The 20,304-nt window shown below is 41.5% G+C and overlaps 1 protein-coding gene across 3 annotated transcripts in view; it reads left to right on the top strand.

The window, feature by feature from the left end:
* Positions 1 to 665: 665 nt before the first annotated feature.
* DENND3 (DENN domain containing 3) overlaps positions 666 to 20,304 on the top strand; it is a 34,360-nt gene continuing 14,721 nt past the window's right edge. For 2 of the 3 annotated variants that reach the window (XM_082280219.1, XM_082280220.1), the window contains exons 1-9: positions 666 to 798; positions 6,570 to 6,843; positions 7,393 to 7,508; positions 8,021 to 8,160; positions 13,489 to 13,600; positions 14,751 to 14,870; positions 15,768 to 15,986; positions 16,294 to 16,415; positions 16,872 to 17,027. In XM_082280219.1, coding sequence (XP_082136345.1) covers positions 715 to 798; positions 6,570 to 6,843; positions 7,393 to 7,508; positions 8,021 to 8,160; positions 13,489 to 13,600; positions 14,751 to 14,870; positions 15,768 to 15,986; positions 16,294 to 16,415; positions 16,872 to 17,027 — 1,343 coding nt within the window. In that variant the 5' untranslated portion in view covers positions 666 to 714. Of the gene's footprint in view, positions 799 to 2,080; positions 2,165 to 6,569; positions 6,844 to 7,392; positions 7,509 to 8,020; positions 8,161 to 13,488; positions 13,601 to 14,750; positions 14,871 to 15,767; positions 15,987 to 16,293; positions 16,416 to 16,871; positions 17,028 to 20,304 lie in introns of those variants that run through there. The other variant, XM_082280221.1, reaches the window with a different exon arrangement.

A 20,304-nucleotide genomic window follows, 5' to 3' on the forward strand; every position in this document is an offset into this window, starting at 1 on the left:
GGCAGGGACACCTTCCACTATGCCAGGCTGCTCAGAATCCCATCCAGCCTGGTCTCGAACACTTCCAACGATGGAGCAACAACTGCGGACTCCTCTCGTTCAAGTTAGGTCCTCAACTTGTTGCTTAGAACTAGCACATATTATAGCCCTTCGTCATGTCAGCGTGGAATCACGTGACTGTAAATCACAAACCTCATCACTAGTCTTTAAAGGGGCCAATCTCAGTATCTCAGCCCCTTAGCCCTGCACCCTCAGCCTTCAGCCCTGAGCCCTTCAATCCCTCAGCTCTCAGTTCCTCAACCCTGAGCCCCTCAGCCCAGAGCCCATCATCCTCCAGCATCTCATCCTTTCAACTCTCAGCCCCTCATCTTTCATCCCTCAATCCTGAGACCTCAACATCTCGCACCGGACCCCTCAGCTCCCAGCGCCTCGGCCCCACAGCGCTCTCGCGCCAAAGCCCCACCTCCGCCCGGCCCGCCACACCTCCTGCCGCTCTGACTGGTTGTATCTCCTTCGAGTGACAGGAGAGACAGCCAATCAGAGGGCTCAGAGTCGTGACGGGCGGGTAGGGCTCCCGTGTGTGGCGTCGGGAGCTCCCCCCCAGACCACCCCCGCGGGGAGGGACCGGGCGGTGCTGAGGGCGGGAAGGCGCCGCTGTCCCGAGGGCAGGAGCCGCTGCTCGCAGGGAAGGAGCCGCCCTGTCCCCGCTGTGCCATGGAGGACGTGCTGCCCTCGGGCCTGCTGGAGATTTGTCTGCTGGTCGGTGCGCCCGGGGAGCGGGTGCGGGCGCTGCTCCAGGTGAGCGGGTTCGGGCGGGCGGTGCCAGTGCGTGGGGTAGGGTTTGTCAGCGCATGGAGCTGAAATACCCCAACAGAAAGTTGTTTTGACAGGCGAACGTCAGCAAAGCAGGGAGAGTTTGGTAGCGGTGTGAGGTGGCTGCACTTTTCCAAAGGTCCGAGTTTAGATGGAGAACTCACTGTAGGTTTATATAAATAGGAACAGCAAAACGCTTAAGGATGCGTGTTCTTTCTGGGTGTTACTCCACGTCCTGTGGAGAGAAAAGCAATCTGTATCCTCAGGAAAACACGAGATCGAAATCCCTGTGCTCAAGTGCTCTGAGTTTGGCATAACCTGAACCACTTGGATACGGCGGGAGCCGATGGGTTGGTTACTACTTTTAATATATGATTTATAATTTGTAATTATTCACATGTGGGCTCACAATTATAGCCCTCCTCCCGGTTCTGCTTGGTTCAAGTGTGCTGACGGGTTTGTTCCATACCTACGAGGTGCCCCTCAATGGGAAGAGCTGTGGTGCCAGCACGTGCAAAAAAAGCCAAACAGCTCCCAGGGATCTCAATTGCTTTGCTTGAACTTGAATTTGATTGTGCTCTAATAGCATTAGATAAAGAAGTCTTTGTTGGGCTTCGTGCTTGTTCACTTGCTCAGGAGAGAGCTTTTGCTGATGTCAGCTTCTTAAGTGATAACAGCCAAGCACAGGTTCACATTCCAGGATCTCATTCATGTGTACCTTCAGAATGGGAAAATAGTTCCTAAATGTTAGCACCAGACTTTTGAAATCAGTATGTGCATGGTATTTTATCAGAAGCATGAGAAGTGAACCCAAAGGAAGGGGAATTTCTTATTCATTCCAGTTTGCTTAGTTTGATCTCACTGCTTTCTGAAAAAAACCCTGTGGAACAACAAATAAGAAATTGGCTACAGAAGGCAGAAGCCATTCTGATATTCCGATCACACTGCAGGTTCTGAATTGTTTCTTTGCTCAAGATACAAAAAGGTATCAGAAAAGTAAGTAGTCCCTTCTTTTGTGAATATGAACTTCAGTAAAGTCCCTGCAAGCTGTTGCACCACAGGAATTTCAGTCACTGTCTTAGGGCAAGTTTAGAGATTTACATCTACATGAGGAGAATGGAATATGTTTTATGGCTAATTTTAGTGACTGTAGAAAGAAAAGACTTTATCAACAGGAGATACCATTCCAATGGAAAGTATCTCTGATGGTATTTACAGATGAAACAGTGGGTAAAAATCCTGATAGTGCTTCAAATCTTGGTCTTTACAGTGCGTTGGTGCATTCTTTACTGAAACATGGAGTGATAAAGCAAATGAGGACAATGGGACTGTGATATAACCCACCCACAAAGTAAGAAAATTTTTATATGACTGACGTGTTGTTCATGGGGACTCCAGGAAAAAAGATACAGTTTCCCACTGAAGCTCATGAAACAGAAGTTTCTGGGCTGTCATCCATTGCTTATCCTTATTGCCAAGAAAATTGTCACTCTGAGATTTCAATTTGAAAAGATCAAAGGCTGTTATTTTCAGCTAGAGATTTCTTTTTTAGCACTGGAAGCGTGTATTTTGTAAGAATGAAATGTGCAGTAGTGATGCTTCTTTTCCCTACGTTATCTGTAGCTATAAAGCTGGGTTTTGATCTGTCAAGTGTATGCAAGCTGTCCATGACATGTCTCAGATCTTCCTACAGACTCCATCCTCGGGTTCTGTATCTACCCACCACAGTTAGTGGTACAGAGCTTGTCTCGTGCTTGCTGGCCCTGCTGATGCAGACATAACCACCAAAGCGATTTTTTCTGCTTCTGTTATGCCTCCTTGGCTGAAAGAAATTATGTGTGATCAGATTGAGCATCAGTTATCAGTGTGTGCTTGTTGCAGTGAAAAGCACCTGGACAAGCTCGAAAAGTGAATCTGTGGGAACCTTGGGTCAATCAACAAAGCTGAGTGCAAGGTGCTACACCTGAGTCAGGGCAGTGCCTACTCTTGGTACAGATTGGGTGATGAGGGGATCAAGAGCAGCCCTGCCAAGAAGAACTTGGGGGTGCTGGTGGATGGGAGGTGGGACATGCCCTAGCCATGTGCACTTGCAGCCCAGAAAGCCAGCCATGTCCTGGGCTGCCTCCAAAGCAGTGTGGGCAGCAGCTGAGGGAGGGGATTTGACCCCTCTGCTGTACCTGGAGTGCTGCATCCAGCTCTGGGGTCCTAAGCACAAGAAAGACATGGACCTCTTGGGATTGGGTCCAGAGGAGGGCCACAAAGACTATTAGATGAGCAGATGAGTATGAGGAAAGGCTGAGAGACTTGAGGCTGTTCAGCTTGAAGAAGAGAAAGCTCTGGGGTCACCTTATTGTTCAGTACCTGAAGGGGCTCCAAGAGAGCTGGAGGGGGACTTCTGACAAGGGCATGGAGTGATAGAACAGGGGGGAATGGCTTCAACTGACAGAGGGCAGGGTTAGATTAGATATTAGAGAGAATTTTACTGTGAGTGTGGTGAGGTACTGACGCAGGTTGCTCAGGGAAGTTGTGGATGCACCATCCTTGGAAGTGTTCAAGGTCAAATTGGGTGGGGCTTTGGGCAGCTTGGTCTAGTGGAAGATGCCCTGCCTATGGCAGGAGGATTCAAATGAGATGATAATTTAAAGTCCCTCCCAACCCAAGCCACTGTATGATTGAAAAGTAACTGTGTAATGGCCTGCATCATCAGGGCTGTGGTTCACTGGCGAAGGGAAGGGATTACTACTATTGTTGCTATTACTCAACACCTTTGAGTTCCCATCTGGGATACTGTCCCACATTCGGGTACCTTTCTACTGGAGAACTGCTGGCAAACAAGAGTGAGTCCAGAAGAAGCTGAGCTGTCTGAGGGTTGGGGCATAAAGGTGGAAGAATCTCCTTCCTAAGGGACTTCTGAAACTTGACTGAGTGAAACCCAATGCAGCCAGACCTAACATCAACCTTATAATTGCTTTGAGCAAAGAGTTGTACAAGAATCTCCAGAGATCATCCTACAGTTGTTTAGGTTGGAAAAGACCTTAAAGATCACACAGTTCCAACATCCTAACTGTGGGGCAGGGACACATTCCACTACACCAGGTTGCTCAGAGCTCCATTCAGCCTGACTCTGGACATTTCCAGAGATGGAGCATCCACAGCTTCTCTGGGCAACCTGTTCCAGTGCCTCACCACCCTCACAATAAAGAATTTCTTCTAATATCTAGTCTAAACCTGCCCTCTGTTGGTTTAAAACCATTCCCTCTTGTCCTATCACTGCAACCTAATTGTCCTGCCCAATCTAATTTTTCTGAGGCTTCATACTTTCCCTGCCTGATTATTTGTTAAAGAAGCCAGTTCTTTCATGACATTCAAAGTGAAATTAACTTCTTCAGTGATGGGAAGAGGAGAATGAGGTCAAGGAAACACCAGACGACTGAGGTCATGCTCTGATTTGTGGTTTCAACACACTGCTCTTTGTGTTTGAATAATGCAGTCATTGTAAAAGTCTGTCTTGCATCGGTGTCCTTTACAGCACCGCTGTTACAAGAACACCGTCAGCAAATGGGGATGGAATAAAGTCCCCCACTTCTGTTTGTAAGAAAATATGTATGATGCAAGGACATTTGGTAGTAAGAAGCTACAAAAGAGAAGTATTTCAAAGTGAAGAAGTAACAGTAGCAGCAGAAAAGATAAACTGTTCAAAGAATAGCAGAAACAAGTGAATATTGTTCTGTTGCTGCCTATTCACTATCCCTGAACTCAAGGAGTAAGAAGATGTGACTTTGGCCTAGACATTAATATGAGCTGACTCGAATGCTGGGGACTGAGTCAGTGGGTCAGCGACAGTGCTGACAGTGCTGTTCTGTGGGGAAAAAATGGTGTTTAATGCTTCTCTTGTAGTTCAAGACATCAAGGATCTGCCATTTCAGGAGCTGTTAGGTTGTGAGGTCGTTAAATTGCTGGCTGCTATCCAGCACTTCAGAGCACAGAGATGCCTTAGTGTAAGTCAGGGATTGCCCTGTCAAAGCAACTCTGTATGAAAAGCTCAGTGGGACAAATCTGCCGAGTTGAGTTGGCTACTGTTGGACTACATCTGTGTTTTTCTTGCATAACAGCCTCAGGGCTGAGCCTTAATTCTTAATTTCCTCCTGAAATGCTTAGCTGCATGTTAGTTTGAAGGTGATCATGGTGAATTTATCTGTGTTTCCACTTTCTTCACTGCCTTTGTCAGCTGCCAGCTAAGGAAATGACACTTGAAAGTTCTTAGCATGGGGAGGATGTGGCACTCAGTACCCCAATCCGTGATGTGCTTTTTAAAGTCATTGCTGTCTTTTGACTATCCCAGTGGATACTTACCTGACCTTTTCTTTTCCACTCCAATTTATTTCTAGTTCAGGCTCTTTGTTCATTAAAAGTGGTTTTTTGCTTCTTATTTTTAGTGAAGTAGTTTCTTTAGAGTACCCTATTATAAATATGGTGCAGTTTATGGAGTTTAAGATACCATAATTAATATATCATGAAGCATTCCTTCCCATTTTTCCTATGATGCTCAAATGTGGAAAAAACCCCCTATTTGTGGACTTCCTTCTGGGACGTAAGTGCTGAGACTTCTGTCTCAAAATTCGGACAGTGGAAGATTGTCTTCAGAGTTTTCTATGTTGTAACTGTTTAAAAAACAATAGGGAAATGATGGGTGAGGCCAGCACTGGTTCTCAAGGAGCGTCTTGCATCATGTCTGGTGATAAAAGCAGCATGTATACTTCACCTCATCTGACTTTGAAGCTGTTTGCAAAAAGTTGAAAACGAAACAACTTTTTACCACAGTAGGGCTCTCCTTTCCTGTTTCCAAATATCCGTTGGTTAAACAAAGCTTTTATTTGTTTTTTTAACCTTGCAGGAAGAATTAAAATTGCAATGAAGTAATTGGAAATGCAGCTACTTGGCTCGACTATATGGTCAAGAATACAAAAAGTGCTCCCAAGTTCAAGGAAATCTCTCTGATCACTTCCTCCACAGGTTTTCGTTGCAGGGCAGTGAGGGCTTTCAGGCCAGTTGTACTTTGCAAAGCTGCCTGCGAAAAATGCTGTAATTTCATATGTGCTCTTGGGATGCCTGTTCCACTTAGTCATCGGTATATGGAGGAATTCTCACGGCTTCATGCTTTACAGTGTCTTAAAGTTGTATTTATTGTAACAGTGATTGTAGTTTTTAATTGTGCTTTGTTAATTGCCTTATAAAGTTGAGTGTTGTCTTGTGAAAGTCTGTGTTTGTTGTTTGGCGTTTTTCTTGGTACATGTTATTCTGAGTTAAAAGGAAGTTCTTCCTGAAGTTGAATGAAGACTTATCTAAGAGGCTCAGCTGTTTTTCTTTCTTTTAATTTGTTTGTTGCCTGGTTTCTCCTATTCCCAGTGTTTATTTTAAGTATAGCTTAAGTGTATCTTAACAGTGAAAAGGAGGAAATATGGTATTTGATACTTGCTAGTTTCTTTTGGCAAAGACGTAATATTGATATGGTGCATTTTTAATGATGAAGGATTCCTTGCCTGCTAAAAATTCCCATTCTCCTTGCATTAACATGCATAAAACAAAAAAAAATAAAATAAAAGGAGAAATGAATTATTTAGGAAGAAGAAAAAAAGTTTTCTATACCCACAATTTTAGGGGGAGCAAAAAAACAGAGTTAAAAATTACTAAAAAAACCACATATCATGATGAGTGTCAACTTAGTGTTTGTTTTGTTTGTTGTTGTTTTTCTATAGGGCACTCAAAGAAGACTCAAAAGTCTTCCACCCCTTGATCCAGAAGTTCTTTCTGTATTCATGCCTCCATTTATCAGCAGAGATGATCTTCAAGTGATTAATGCTGGCAATAACTTGAATAAAAGCAAACGCCGGTCCTTCCGAAAGAAAAAAGAGAGACCCAAGATTGAAAATGCCAAGAGCCTCAACGGGGAGCAGAAAGCACCTGACACAGAAGATGTGACAGTTCCAAAGGACATTGATCTTATTGCTTTGCCACAGCTCTGCTTCCCAGGTACGTGAGGGTTCACACTTCTTGTTGAGAACTGTTTTAATGTATATATTTATTGACCTATACTACAGCCCTTATTTTTTAGTCCTTGTTGGTAGATCTTGGTTTGAGTGAAGTGCACACATGGATACACTTGAAAAATTATTTTTCCCCCCAAAATGGCTGAGTACTCTCTCGCTTTTCATTTGGCATTTTGATATATCTGAAGTAGTGAATATTTCCTCCGGGTTTAATGGGAGAAATTTTAATATGTGTGTCATTATTGCAGACCTTTTTAATATCTTGGGGGGAAAAAAAGTGAATTAAACCCATTTACTGTATTTTGTCTCTGAAAATGCAGAATAATTCCATTTTTTCTTCTTCAGTAATGTGCATCTTATAGCCTCTGTAACAACCTTTAGTTCAAGTGGACTGTATATTACATTTTAATCCCTTAAAATGAAACATTTCTCTTGAAATGAAGTGGCAATGTGCGGTATTTGTCATGAATTGCCTTTCACACAGCGGTAGTTAAATATGTAATTAAAAATATTGTTGCTGCCTTCATTTCAGGAGGACTTTATATAAGTTCTGAATCAAAAGAAGACCACATCCATTTCCTGGTCTTCACTGACGTCTGTGGTAACAGAACATATGGTGTTGTTGCACAGTACTACCAGTCTATGCAAGTATGTTATTTAACTCATTCGTCTATTAGAACATGTTAAAATGTATAAAAACAAAGCACTTTGAAAATACTGTGAGATTTAATTTATGAAATTAGTTAACAGGTGTGTTTCTATGTTAGAAGTAGTACAGGACAAATCATACTTTTATATTGCCATTTTAAATTAAGTACTTTGGAACACATTGCATTAGGAAAAATTGCTAGGGATTTCATTTAGGAGATTTAGATATTTAGGAGCAGATTTTATCCCTTGGATTTTTTTTTGGTAAAGATTGTTCTTTCCAAACAATGAAACATGTTCTTCCTAGATACATTTTGTGCTGAAATTCTTTTTAATACATATTGTTTAAGTCTTACAGGCTGACATTTTTCTGAAGACCTAAAGGGAGATAGACATCCAAATCCCTTTGAAATTTAGGGGGAATTGGGTATCACATCTCTAAGGTTCTCAAGAAAATATCAGCCATAAATTCGTGATTAACATAAAGCCATTAATATGCAGTTTCCTTGCAGGATGGTTCCAGCTCCCCGAATGGGCGGGGCCATTGGGAGTCTGCGCAGACTGGGAAGGTGCCTGTCTGTTTTGTACCCTTTGCTGTTTGTGTTATATCCAGATACCCATATTTTAATGCCCTCAAGGATTGTCTCTCTTGGTAAGATTTGCTCCCCTGTGTGTTTCTGCTGGAAATGACTGCAGGTTTTTAACACCTGAATTTGCTTGATGTGGTCAGGAGAGCTGCATGGGGGTGAAACAGTGGTTAGTTTTATGTTAAGGTAGTGTGAGGTATGCGGGAGAGGAAAAGAAGAAATGCTATGTCAATGTTGCCCAGACAGTAAGTGCAAATTCTGAATACCAAGGGAATTAGTTATGATGTTGTCTTCATTTTCTTTGGGGTTTTTGCTGATGTGTAGGGAACAGATTTTTCACAGATATTATTGGTTGTTTTGGAAGATGGTTAACTGTAATTTTGCCACTCTTAGAAAAATCACTTTCAAAGCACAAAAAGGTTTTTATAATGCACCAAATAAATGTCATTAAGAACACGAATATATATGTATTAATAAGAAGTTAATGACACTTCAGGGAAATAATCCAAGTCACTTGAGGAAGTACAGTTGTTGCTTGGCTGTTGTAGAACTAGGAGAGAAATTCTTAGGATACACTGGTTAGAGACAATCAAACAGTCTGCAGTGTGGATGATTGAAAAGGTAAGTGAATGTGGATATATGTTGTAATTAAGTAATTTCACTTATTTTGAGGTTACTTTATTGTTAAATTGTTAAGATCTATTTGCATCTTTTATGAATTTAAATTTCTTCATATCAGGGAACCTGTCTGTGTAGATTGGACATTACTGTGTGTCTTCACTTGCAGACCTGTGGTCCAAAGGTAGAAAAGGTTTTCTCCACTAAATTTCAGTCAAGCTTTCTAGAGTCAAATTTGAAGCCAGTTGCAGGTATTTGCTTCTTGTACATAAGTTGAAAGATGTTGGGGTTTTAAGTTGGAGCTTGACTCTTCGCGTTTGTTCTGCTGGTGCTCGTGTCTCGAGCAGATGAGCAAGGGAGCACTCTCTGGATACCAACTGAGGTGTATCACCAACTCCCAACCTGGCTCCAGACCAAATGAGACTTGAGCACTGATTTCCTCAGCCCATGCAGCTCTTTTTCCCCGTGCTGTGGATTTGGATCTTCTTGGAGCACTGACTGGCTTTCCCTGGTTTACATGAGGAGAGCCCTGGAGGAGCAAAGCAGTGCCTTCCACTTGGGCATTTGAGACGTTGGCTCAAAAAGGCTGTGAGATCAGAAATGAATCACTCTAGCAGCCCTTAAGGGCATGTACCTCTGCTCTGTCATTTTTAAAGCATTAGTAAAGGGGTTTAATGTGGACAAGGGGCTTCAACATGATGGAAACTCACTGTGCACAGGTCAGTGTGAAATCAAAATGTTCAGTGAAATAAAAAGCAAATGTTTGTTTTCCTTTCTCTTTTCTTGCCCAGACCACTCCCGTCCCCGCTTCTTATATTTCAGTCAATTACATCAGCCCTTGGTATTGCAGGAACTGATTCATTGCTGCCTTTTATAAATCTCAAATCTCAAGTCAATGCTAATCTGCATATGGAACTCTTCCAGCTGTGACTACAGCTCTGGCTACTGTTTCTCTCAAACCTTTATAGTGGGGTTCCTGCTTCTTTTATACTGTGAACTCAGCCTGTGAGAGGGCTCACCTCACACCAGCTTTCCACTGGGTGAGAAATAATATGGATTCAGCTTGACAGTTACAGTACTCATCAGTGGTTTATGTAGAGTATTCATAAGTGAGTAATTTCTTCTCTGAAGTGAGACATCTCTGAGCTGGGAGAAGCAGTCAATTGGCAAATGGATTTTAAAAGAGCCTGCTGAGGGAGAAGTGGGAAAATCTTCAGAACAACCATGGAAAATTCCAGATGTTGCAAAAGTGTTTCTAGTTCTCGTATCTGTTTGGAGGAGACAGTAACCAGGTAGAGTTAACCCTCTAGAGCTGCTTCTGCCTCTGGGTGGGTATTTTAAACTTTATAATTATTTAAACATTATAATTAAACACCTCTGCCTTGATCATATGTAGTAGGGTTTAGCACCTGTTTAAAGCATTAATGTCCAAAGCCAACTACCACATGTGACTTTTCTCTTTTGAGTCTGTACTGGTTTCTGAGAGGAGTTTAGATTGATCAGTACCCTACCATCTGAGCTTAAAGTGATTTGTAAACATGTGAATATTTATAGGGAAGTTCAGCAGGACAATAACCTTCCATGTTAGTCTTGTGTGTTGTCCTGGTGCTTTAACAGGGGAATTTTTCACACAGCTGCACAGCTCTTCTCCTTTTTGCTGCTGCATCTGTGAGATGAGAGTGTGTGTGACTGGAAGGAGAGGAGGGGAATGCCAGTGACAGAGCTGAATTTGGTGTTGGCATTTCCCACTGTACTGGAAACTCAACTGATCACGTTTCCATTAAATTTTATTCTGTATTTTTTTTTTTTAATTTCCTTTATCTTGATACTATTTAATGGATCGTTTCAGAATGTCTGCCCTTCTGGTTTTGGTGTCTTGGTTTTTTTTAGAAAAACTATTTCACTGTGCCAGAGTACACCAGGGTGGAAGGAAGGGAAGGGGTGGAGAGGTACCAGTTTTCCTTATTTAGGTTGTACTACTGAAATGTTTCCATGTGGCATGAAACAGCTGCTGGGGTGTGTGGCTGTTCTGAATGCAACATAAACAATTATAGCCAAGACCTCTATGATATATTTTGAATGTAGTGCCCTGTACAGCTGGAGATGTTCTGACTTTGTGACATTACAAAGCATTGACATTGTATTTCTATAAACCAGAAAGGGGGTTACTGTGTGTAATCAGGTGACCAATGAGTTAAACAGCTAGTTAAGTGTTTTCATTGTTTGGATGTACTCAAGTAGCAGTGCCTCTTATACATAACAAATAATAACACCTTCAACAGTACACTTGTATCCTTGGTATGCAGCAGATGTATTTTGCAGGATGCTTCAACTGATTAATCATTTTCCAGTCAGGAGATTTGAAAGCACTTGTTAGTGGACCTCAAACCACCTATTTCTAGTGTGTAGCCCTTTCATTGTGAGAACTAGTGCAAGAATGCTGTTGTTCCTGAAGACCTGATGTTGAAGTAGCATCTGAAGGGGCTCTGCTTCCATTCAGGATGTTTTTTTTGCAGCAGAAGATTTCTTTTTTCTCCAGAATTCTGTGCATAGATTATTTTCTTCAGTACCTAAGTGTGCAGAATTGTCTGTAGGTGAGGTGGTACTGGTTTTCAGTCAGAGCAATCATCAAAGGTATTTTTTTTCATAAGTATTCCTAGATAAAATCCAGGTTCCTAAACTTTTTCAAGTGGCATAGTAGAAATCACAACTGAAAACAACCAAGCTGAGATGCACAGGCAGCATCAAGCCATAAATCCATGTAGATGCTTTGAACTACAAGGGGATTTGCAAATTGCCATCATAGTAATGAAGGTTTTTGTGTTCCATGTCATTGATTTTATAACTAATTTCCGTATTGCTGGCACACAGTGCTTCCGAATCCAGAATATTTTGTGTGGAGTATGTCTTGCCTCTCTCCAAAGCAGGCAGGTGTGCACCTAAACTGTTCCACAGCACGGTGGCTGTTGAATTATTCTACATTTTTTGAAAGGGTTCAGTTTTAACTTGAGAGGTTTTGGCACTTTGCACATGTAGTATTACCTCAATCTGTTAGACTGCATGAAAAGTGAAATATTCCTGGCAGTAATCTCCTGGATGAACTTCTGTGTTGGATGGATGAATATGCTCCATTCAAACAGTAGATCTTCCAACCTATGCATTCGTCCTTTCAGCTGCCTTGGGAAAAGGTGGGAGTGTGCAAATAGCTCCCAGCACTGAGGCAGTACAAAGGGCCTATTCTGAGCTGCTCTTGCTCTCTGAAACACCTGTCTGTGGACAGTTAATAGCAGTAATGAAAGGTTCATAAACTCCTTAGCTCTCCACTTGAGTATTTCAGAGATTACTTCATTTATTTCTGCAGATGTTTGCAGTGCAGAGCTGTCAGCTGCTGTTAGGCTGCATTAATGGGCACCATGTCCTGATTAGGGAGCTCTTACTGTCCTCTCTTTACATCTGCTGCTTTCTCAGTCACGTTGTTTCTGTTGTGACATTTACTGGATGTCATGATAAGAGTGTATTGTCTCAAAGAAAAAAAAAAGACAGGTCTGCTTAATCTGTTAGGCCAAATCTGAGGCATTATTAAGTGTGACAGGGTATTTGTTTAAATTGATGGTTCTACTGTCTGGTTTGCTTTGATAATTCTTAAATTCTCCTTTCTTTGAGCCCCTGAAGAGCTGATGGACTTTTTGTGAGTATATTTATAACAGTCCAGGTCTTTCTTCATATAGGAGTATCGTGAATTTAAATATCTCATTAAAAAGTGCAGTGATATATGACAGAATATGTTTTTTTCTGGAATCTAAATGCTATACACAAATACGGTGTCCTGAATTCTTATGTATCTCTTGACCTATTCAGTTGCTTTCTTCCTGAACAGCAAGTAATCTTCTGCAGGAAACCAGTAAAACTGCAAACTGAAGTAAAACCCTCAGGGAGAAGGAAAGCATATTCAGTTCCTAGTTTCTGTATATATAGATTTACTGGCCTAGATTTCTGAATTTGTAAAGATTTGGGGGCTTTGCTATAAATGTGCAAGAGAATCTTCTGTTGAACAAGATGCCCTTTGTGACCACAAATATCTAACTTGGTAATTGTTGCATTTCAGAAATTCTGTGGTGCGTATGTTTAAATGTTCAGTAATTTATTTGGAGTATAATAAAAACCACGTGACCTTTGTTAGGGTAATAAGTTTTAAGCCAAAAACATATGTCAGGTTTGCACAAATGTTCTTATTTTTGTGTGGGCAGGAATGACAGCAAAGGGCAGTGTCCATACAGGCCTAAGCCTTATGCTAAATATGGTTCTTGCTTCACATTCCTCTGCAGTCAAACCCAGGTCTGCAACCTCTCTTTTCCTCTGGTGCTGTTTTCCATCTCAGAGCTGGTGTCTGATGCTTGGGAAGGGAGGAACACCAAGGCACTGTGTTGCAGCTGTGGGTTTGGTTCCTCAAGCAGTCTCTATAAGACATTTACTGTAGCTACACCTCACCATCTCGCCGCACACGTGGTTTCCTTTGGCCATCAAACCACTGTGCTGTGTCCTCGGATATAATGCAGTAGTATTTTATACATGGGAGTACAAAAAAACTCTGCTTCTGACACAGCAGCATCATTAAAATTTAATGAAGCTGCTGAAGCATCTAATAAATTAGAAATTAATTAGCTGAAATAATAGCTTCATTACTCCTAATAATTTTTTTCAAGATTATCAGCAGAAAGAGTTTTCTGTGTTTGCATGTTACTATTGATAAGTAATTTCCTATCATTTAATTACAGCTTACTAGTGCAGCTACGACCTTTCAGGGATTTAGATGTCGAGGAGCACATAAAAGAATTTGCAGCAAAGCTGTTTTTAATCCCCAGCCCGCCACCAGGACCACTCCACTTGGTAATTACTCCTCCTGAATTCCATAATCACTTTTACATTATTTCTTATAAGATACTAAAATGCTGTGTTCAGTAAACTGGGTGACATTCATGAGTGTCAGGTCAGAGATTGTACTTGGTGGTGTGGGACTGATGTCAGTACCTGTGCTTTAAAAATAAGGTTATGCATTGTTAGTGGCGAAAATAAGTGTGGCCAGCGTTCAGGCTGGAGTGCTAGCCAGTCATGTTCTTTAGTTTTCAGTACTCCTCTGGGAAGGATTCGGCTCATGCCAACTATTTATGGTCTGAGATGATGCTTGGGCAGGTCTGGGAGCAGCAGAACAGTGTGATGTGGATGAAATGTTCAGTTGGCTGCTGCCTGGATAAGACCAAACTGAGAGGGGAAACTCACATCAACATTTGTATTTAGTGCTGTGTATTTGTTCCATTCTGACCCTTCCCAAGTCAAGCCAGATGTGAGCTGGGTCAGTGATTTCAGCACACACTCTGTTATCTACTGCAGTGGCTTCCAGGGAAGCAGAGTTTCAGCCATGGACTTCTCCTTAGCTGCTTTCCTTGACTCTGGGATGTGGGGTTAGGAGTGGAGGAAAAATAGCATAGCTGGAAAATAACTGGGTGATTGGCTAAACCAGCTGTGAGTGCTGAAATATGCAGCACATGCAGGATCTGACCCCCAGAGATTTGAGCTGAAGTATCTGAAATGCTGAGAGACCTCGTTCCTTTTGGCTTGTTTTATTTTCTTAGCATGACAACCCATGCTCACTTACTTCGTTGATATTTTTTCTATTTCCTATATGAATTTTATCAATCAATTTAGTTTCCCAGTTGTACCTACAGATTTAATTCAATTATTTTGTTATGCTTATAACAAAGCAAGTTTAATTCTGTTAAAAGATGTTTTTTAAAAAAAATTGCCAGCCAATCACCCTATGAGAATGAGAGGAAACAAGTCCATATTAATTTTTCAAACTAGTTATTATGTCTTTTAATATTTCCTTCTCTTCTAATTTTACTGTTCTGCAGTATGCAAACACCTGTCTTCTTGCTCTCAATTAAAATTAGTATTTTGTAGTTGGAACTAAAATCCTGAATTAAATGTCATGTGATAACATTTTCATTAAAGAGTAAACAGAAACCGTCTGTTATTACAGGTATTTAATATGAAACCTCTTCAAATAATAATTCCTTCACGAGAGGATCCAGACAGTCCAATTATTGACTTGGATCTCCATCTTCCATTGCTGTGTTTCAAGCCAGAGCAGGTGCTGCAGGTAAGACTAACTCGTACTTTAAAATGTTTTAGGGATTGAAAGTACTGGTAATTTGTAGTTTAGGAAAAAATCAAGATGTTTATTTACTAAAAAAACTTTAAAAGACCAACAATTCAGAATAGTATTAGTTCTGAGTGTTAGAGATCTGGCACAATAAAATATACTTATTCTTAAGATATTTTGTTATTTATAGACCAAATTAGATTAAGGCATATTGCATTTCTTCCTCCTGTGGTTTAGAAATAGGTGCTAAATTTCTTAAGAATGTATTTTAAAATGTAAATATCTAAGCCAATTGACATATTTTATTTTGAATTTTCACTACACGAAACTACATTCACTACAAGATTTATAAGAGTTTTTTTCACGTTTAAGAAGGGGACAGAAGGAAGGATTGGTGACAGTTGGCACTCTCATACAAATAAAGTGTAAATGGTGTAGAAAGACAAGAAATACAAAAGGCTGTTTGAATTTTTTCAATGCTTCACAGAATCTCACAATAATATTGGCTGGAGTGTCCTTTGGAGGTTGCCTAATTCAGTTGCCTGCTCAAAGGCCACCTGTGAAGTTAAATTAGGTTATTTAAGGTCACCAGTAGCATCTGAGCCACTTCCTCCAAGAAACCTCCTCAGTCCTGAGAGTTGGCAGTACTGCCATATTTTTTTTGGGCTTTGCCCACATGTGCATGTTATGAATAAAAGTACCTCAAATCCTAAATGGTCCTGTGCAGCTGGAGCATCTTGAAATGGACATTATTTAATTTTATAAATCTGTAAGGTAGCTACTAAAAATGAGAGCTCATGAGGCTGAGTCTCACATGTAGATGAAATACTTGCATTTCTAGTGTGTTCTAGATACCTCATTACAAATACTTAACATTCTGGGTTTGTTTTCCAGATTATGACTTGCATTTTGACTGAGCAGAGAATCGTCTTCTTCTCTTCTGACTGGGCTCTCCTGACACTTGTTGCTGAATGCTTTATGTTGTACCTGCATCCTCTGCAGTGGCAGCACACTTTTGTGCCTATTCTGTCTCGGCAAATGCTGGATTTTGTGATGGCTCCAACATCTTTCCTCATGGGATGTCATATTGATCATTTTGGTGAAGTGAGCACGGTATGTTTTACACCATTACCACTCTTGATTTTTACTTGCAGTGCATTTGTCCCCTTCCATATTAGAGCATATTAGATTACTAAGTGTTTATGTATTGAGATTAGCATCTATTAAGGCAATTGCATTTGTTTGTTTTGAATGTAATTGTTTAGTCATCCATACAATTCTCTACTTGTGGAAAAAATTTCAATCCTTTTCTGGTTTGCCTCCTTGATGAAATTAATTGTCTGAGGAGTATGTAAATGAGAAGTAAATATTTTTACAATGTAAATATATGTACAGTCATTCTATTTTCTTTTGTTAAAAGGAAGGTGAAGATTTAATTCTAATTAATATAGATAATGGAGATATTACACATTCAAAAATGGTTGAAGAGGAGCTTGAGATTCCAGATGTTCCAGCACAAGCAGCAGAAACTTTCATAAAAAGGTGACAAGATCTTGAAGATGTGTTTATCGTAGTGCATAAATCATGCATGATGCTCCAAGTTTTTTATTTTGTATTATTCATTATTATTATTATATTATTTCATTCATATAAACCCCACTGTATTTTAAAAGGGCAAATTGAAAATTTCAGTTAATTAGTATAGAAGTGGCTTTAAGCAGTCATAATCACCAAATAATTCTGTAACAACTGGAATGCTTGTTTCTTTTTTATTATTGATACGGTTATAGTCCGAACTTTACAAGGAAGACTGAGTGCACTGTGATTTAATTGAGTGGGGCTCCCTGAAATCTTGTTAGCTTGTCAGCACTTGTAAATCAGTCTTACACTTCTTTAGCTGTAAGATGCACAGGCCTAAATGACTTTTATTTTTTTTAAAAGTATGAAAAAAAATTGTTGATGTTAGGATGTAAGTTAATAGTTTTCTTTTGTGTGTAGAGTGGAGGGTCTGCAGCTGCACTTTGATCTGGAGCTCTGCCATCTCCGAGCCAGCACAGACCTTGGTGAGCTCCAAACCCGCAGAAGAGCTTGGCAACAGAAACTGAACATGGATGTGCAGCAAACCATGTTGCAGTTAATTGTTAATATCTTCAGGTAAGTGGATGTAGTATTTTCTATTGTAAGAGCATGTGGTACTGGTCAAGTACTTTTTAAGCATCTGTGAAAATATTCTCATTTCGTCTTTATAGATATTTTGTAGAGCTTAAGTTTTGTTAGGGATTATGAGAAGGAGATCCTGTAGCCTGCTGGAATATGAGTCATTGATGTTTTGATGTACATATACATTGCTAGAACATCTTAGATAAAACTTTGATAAAATTTTGACCTTGTCTTTTGTATGAAGATTTCAGGAAGAGAAGTGCAGTCCTTGGAAAAGCTTAGGGCCCAGCAGGGATATCAGTCAAATTTTGGTCACTCTTGTTAGAGGAACCTGAATTTAAGCCAGGACAGGGTAGAAGAGCTGAAAGCAGGAACAAGAGTTCAGAGCACCTGGGAGTGTTTGGGCTGAGAATGGATGAGATACCCAGAGAGTGTGTAGCGGGTTGAGTTCGAAACCGGGCGGAAACACCAATTAAATGTAGTGGTTTTGGTCCAAAATATTCATTACTTACTTATTTTCCTTCTGTGAGATAAGAATTAGGAGAAAAGCAAAGCAGGCACAAACCTTAAACAGTTGCAGTACAATGAAAGAGTTTTATTACTAATAGAATTAAAAGTAAAGAGACAATAACAAAACGAAAACAAATCCCCCCCCCCCCCTCCAGCCAGCACTTCTCTCCTTTTACCTAGCTCACACAAGGGATAACAGAACATGGGATGTTAGTCAGTGTTCCAGTTCTTGAAAAGTCTCTCTCTTATGCTTAAGGGAAAAAAGGGTTTTTCCTTCAGTTGCACGTGGTTCCCAAACTGCCACCAACAGCAGATCCGCCCGGAAACAAACAATCTGCTGTGTGTAGAACATCTCTCCCATGAAAAATCTCACAGTTCTTTCACACTGCAAAACATGGGCCATCACATGGGGTTATTCATCTTTTTAAGGATAAGTTCTTTTGGCCTGCACACAAAGGCTTTTCTTCGCCACAAGTCTCTAACAGCCTCTTGCTACTATAAAGCCTGGCATCGGCATTCTTCACAATCTTCACAGGCACACGAAGATACTCCATCCCCCCATGTTCTTCAAATGGATTAAAGAGACAAACAGTTTGTGGTATTACAATTTCTTACCACGGCATGCAAGAAGGTTTCTTTTAAGCTGCGCGCCAGAATTGTGGCACCGCCCTCTTTTCTCCCAGTCGCCATGCTCAGCTCTGTCCCATGTGACTCACTTCTCTTTCTCTCTGACTGACACCGCCATGCTGAAGAGTGTTTTTGTTCGGGCTTTACGGTGGGGAAAGCCTCGCTCCCTTTGTGCTGCTGGCTGCGTGGTGTCTTCTTCAGTTCAGCACGAAGTGTGCTGGCTGCAGACAGGAGGCTCTGCCGGCTCCCGTTGACTCCGCCGGCCCCGCGTGGAGAGGAGAGGGACCCGCCGGTCCCCAGAAGCCGCGCTGGATGGGCTTAGCTGTGAGCAGTCCATGGCTGGTTTTAGCTGCCTGCGGCTCTGAGGCAGTCCCCCCCCAGCCACCCAGGGTCCGTGCCACAGCGTGGGGAAAGGGGGAAAGGGGCAGTGGCCCCGTCCCGGCCCGGCGGGGCCGGGAGGCTCCGGAGCCCCCACCTCCCAGCAGGCGAGCTCCGACCAAAAGGAAGTCCCGCCTTTCTGTGCGGTTTAAATATGTAAATTGTGAGAAGCGTAATTGGTCTTAAAGACTGTCCATCAACTCAGGGTCAACCCAATACAGAGTGCAACCACCTGAGAATGAAGCAGGGAGAGGAGCTGTTGAAACTCAAGGACAAAGTGCTGGCACAAGAAGGGACAGCTGGGCCACGGGCTGGACTCCATGATCCTTGTAGGTCCCTTCCTACTCGGGGTATTCTGTAATTCTTTGGTAAGAAATGTGGGGTATTGGGTGTGTTTGGGACTGGCATTTTAATGCTGATGTGGCCTCTTGCTGGAGGTGGTTCCTCTCTTTGGATCAGCTACTGAATTGCTCATGGGAATTCTCCTTGGCACTTTCAGTCAGAAGGTGCTGGGTTAATATACAGAGTCCAGATGTCAGGTGTCTGTTATTGGATCATCTTAAGGAGTGTTCCTACAAGTGCCTGGACCCTCCAAGGAGAGTAGCTGCTGGGTGTGGGGAATAGAACAGCCTTTACAGATAGCTAGTTATGGAAACTGAAATGCATTTATTTCCACAGTGGGATTTTGTGGATTTCAGTGTTTGGCAACAATAATTGCAGACAAAGATGAGGAGAAATGTATTTTTGCTCATAACAGCTTGAACTCTTTAATGCACTAAATGCTGCAAAAAAAATGAACAGATGCTTTGCTCTCTAAGAGATAATGTGTGTCACAAAGGGGTTGATTCTTCTCTTGCTTTCTTTCTCTTTTCCTTCTGTAGCAGGTTGGGTTTGTAACCGGGCAGAAACACCAATTTAGTGTAGTGGTTTGGTCCAAAATACTCATTACTGTTTATCTGCTGTGAGATAAGAATTAGGAGAAATGCAAAGCAGGCAGTAAACTTGAAAGAATATAAAGAAGTTTATTAACAGACCTAAAAGAAGAAAAAAAACTATACCACCTTCAGAACTCTCCTCCTCCCCCCACCTTCCTCCCTTCTCCCACTGACAATGTAAAAAGACAACCCTTAAGATGTTCAGTCTGTTTACCACTTCCATTATAACCTTGTTCAGCCCATTTAGAAAGAGAAGTCTCTTCTTGCTCGTGCTATGAAAACAGTATCACAACGAGACAGCCGCCCACTTCCAAATATCGTTCAGTCCATTTAGGAAGAGGAGTCTCTCTGCTCACCATGTGAGTCCCTTCCCCCGACTTGCAGCTTTTCCCGCAACTGCTTTCGAGGGTCCACTCTTGAAGTTTTTTTGGGGTACAATTTTAAGGTTTAGCCGTTCAGAAACAAAAAACAGAGGCCCTTCTCCTTCCCTGGGAGCAAAGGGTCTTCATCATCTTCATCATTAGGACTATCTCTGGGAGCATCTCTAGGGACTGAGGTTTTCTCCTTTCCCGTTTGGAGCAAAAGTCCTCATCTGGTTCATCTCTCCCTGTCCAAACTTCTCATGAAATTACAGCTGCGTCAGCATCTGCCTATCTCAGCGCAGGTGCTTTTGCTTACGAGTTGAACACTCCACCCCCCATATCTTCATGAAATTACAACGGGATACTCTGATATATCATAGCTTCACAACAGAATTTCAGCTTTAAGCATCTCCTCTCTCTCTTCCCTCAAGTTTTCAGCTCTTCATAGCAATGAAAGGG

The sequence above is a fragment of the Coloeus monedula genome, assembly GCF_965178545.1.
Source record: "Coloeus monedula genome assembly, chromosome: 1".
Classification (NCBI taxonomy): Eukaryota; Metazoa; Chordata; class Aves; order Passeriformes; family Corvidae; genus Coloeus; species Coloeus monedula.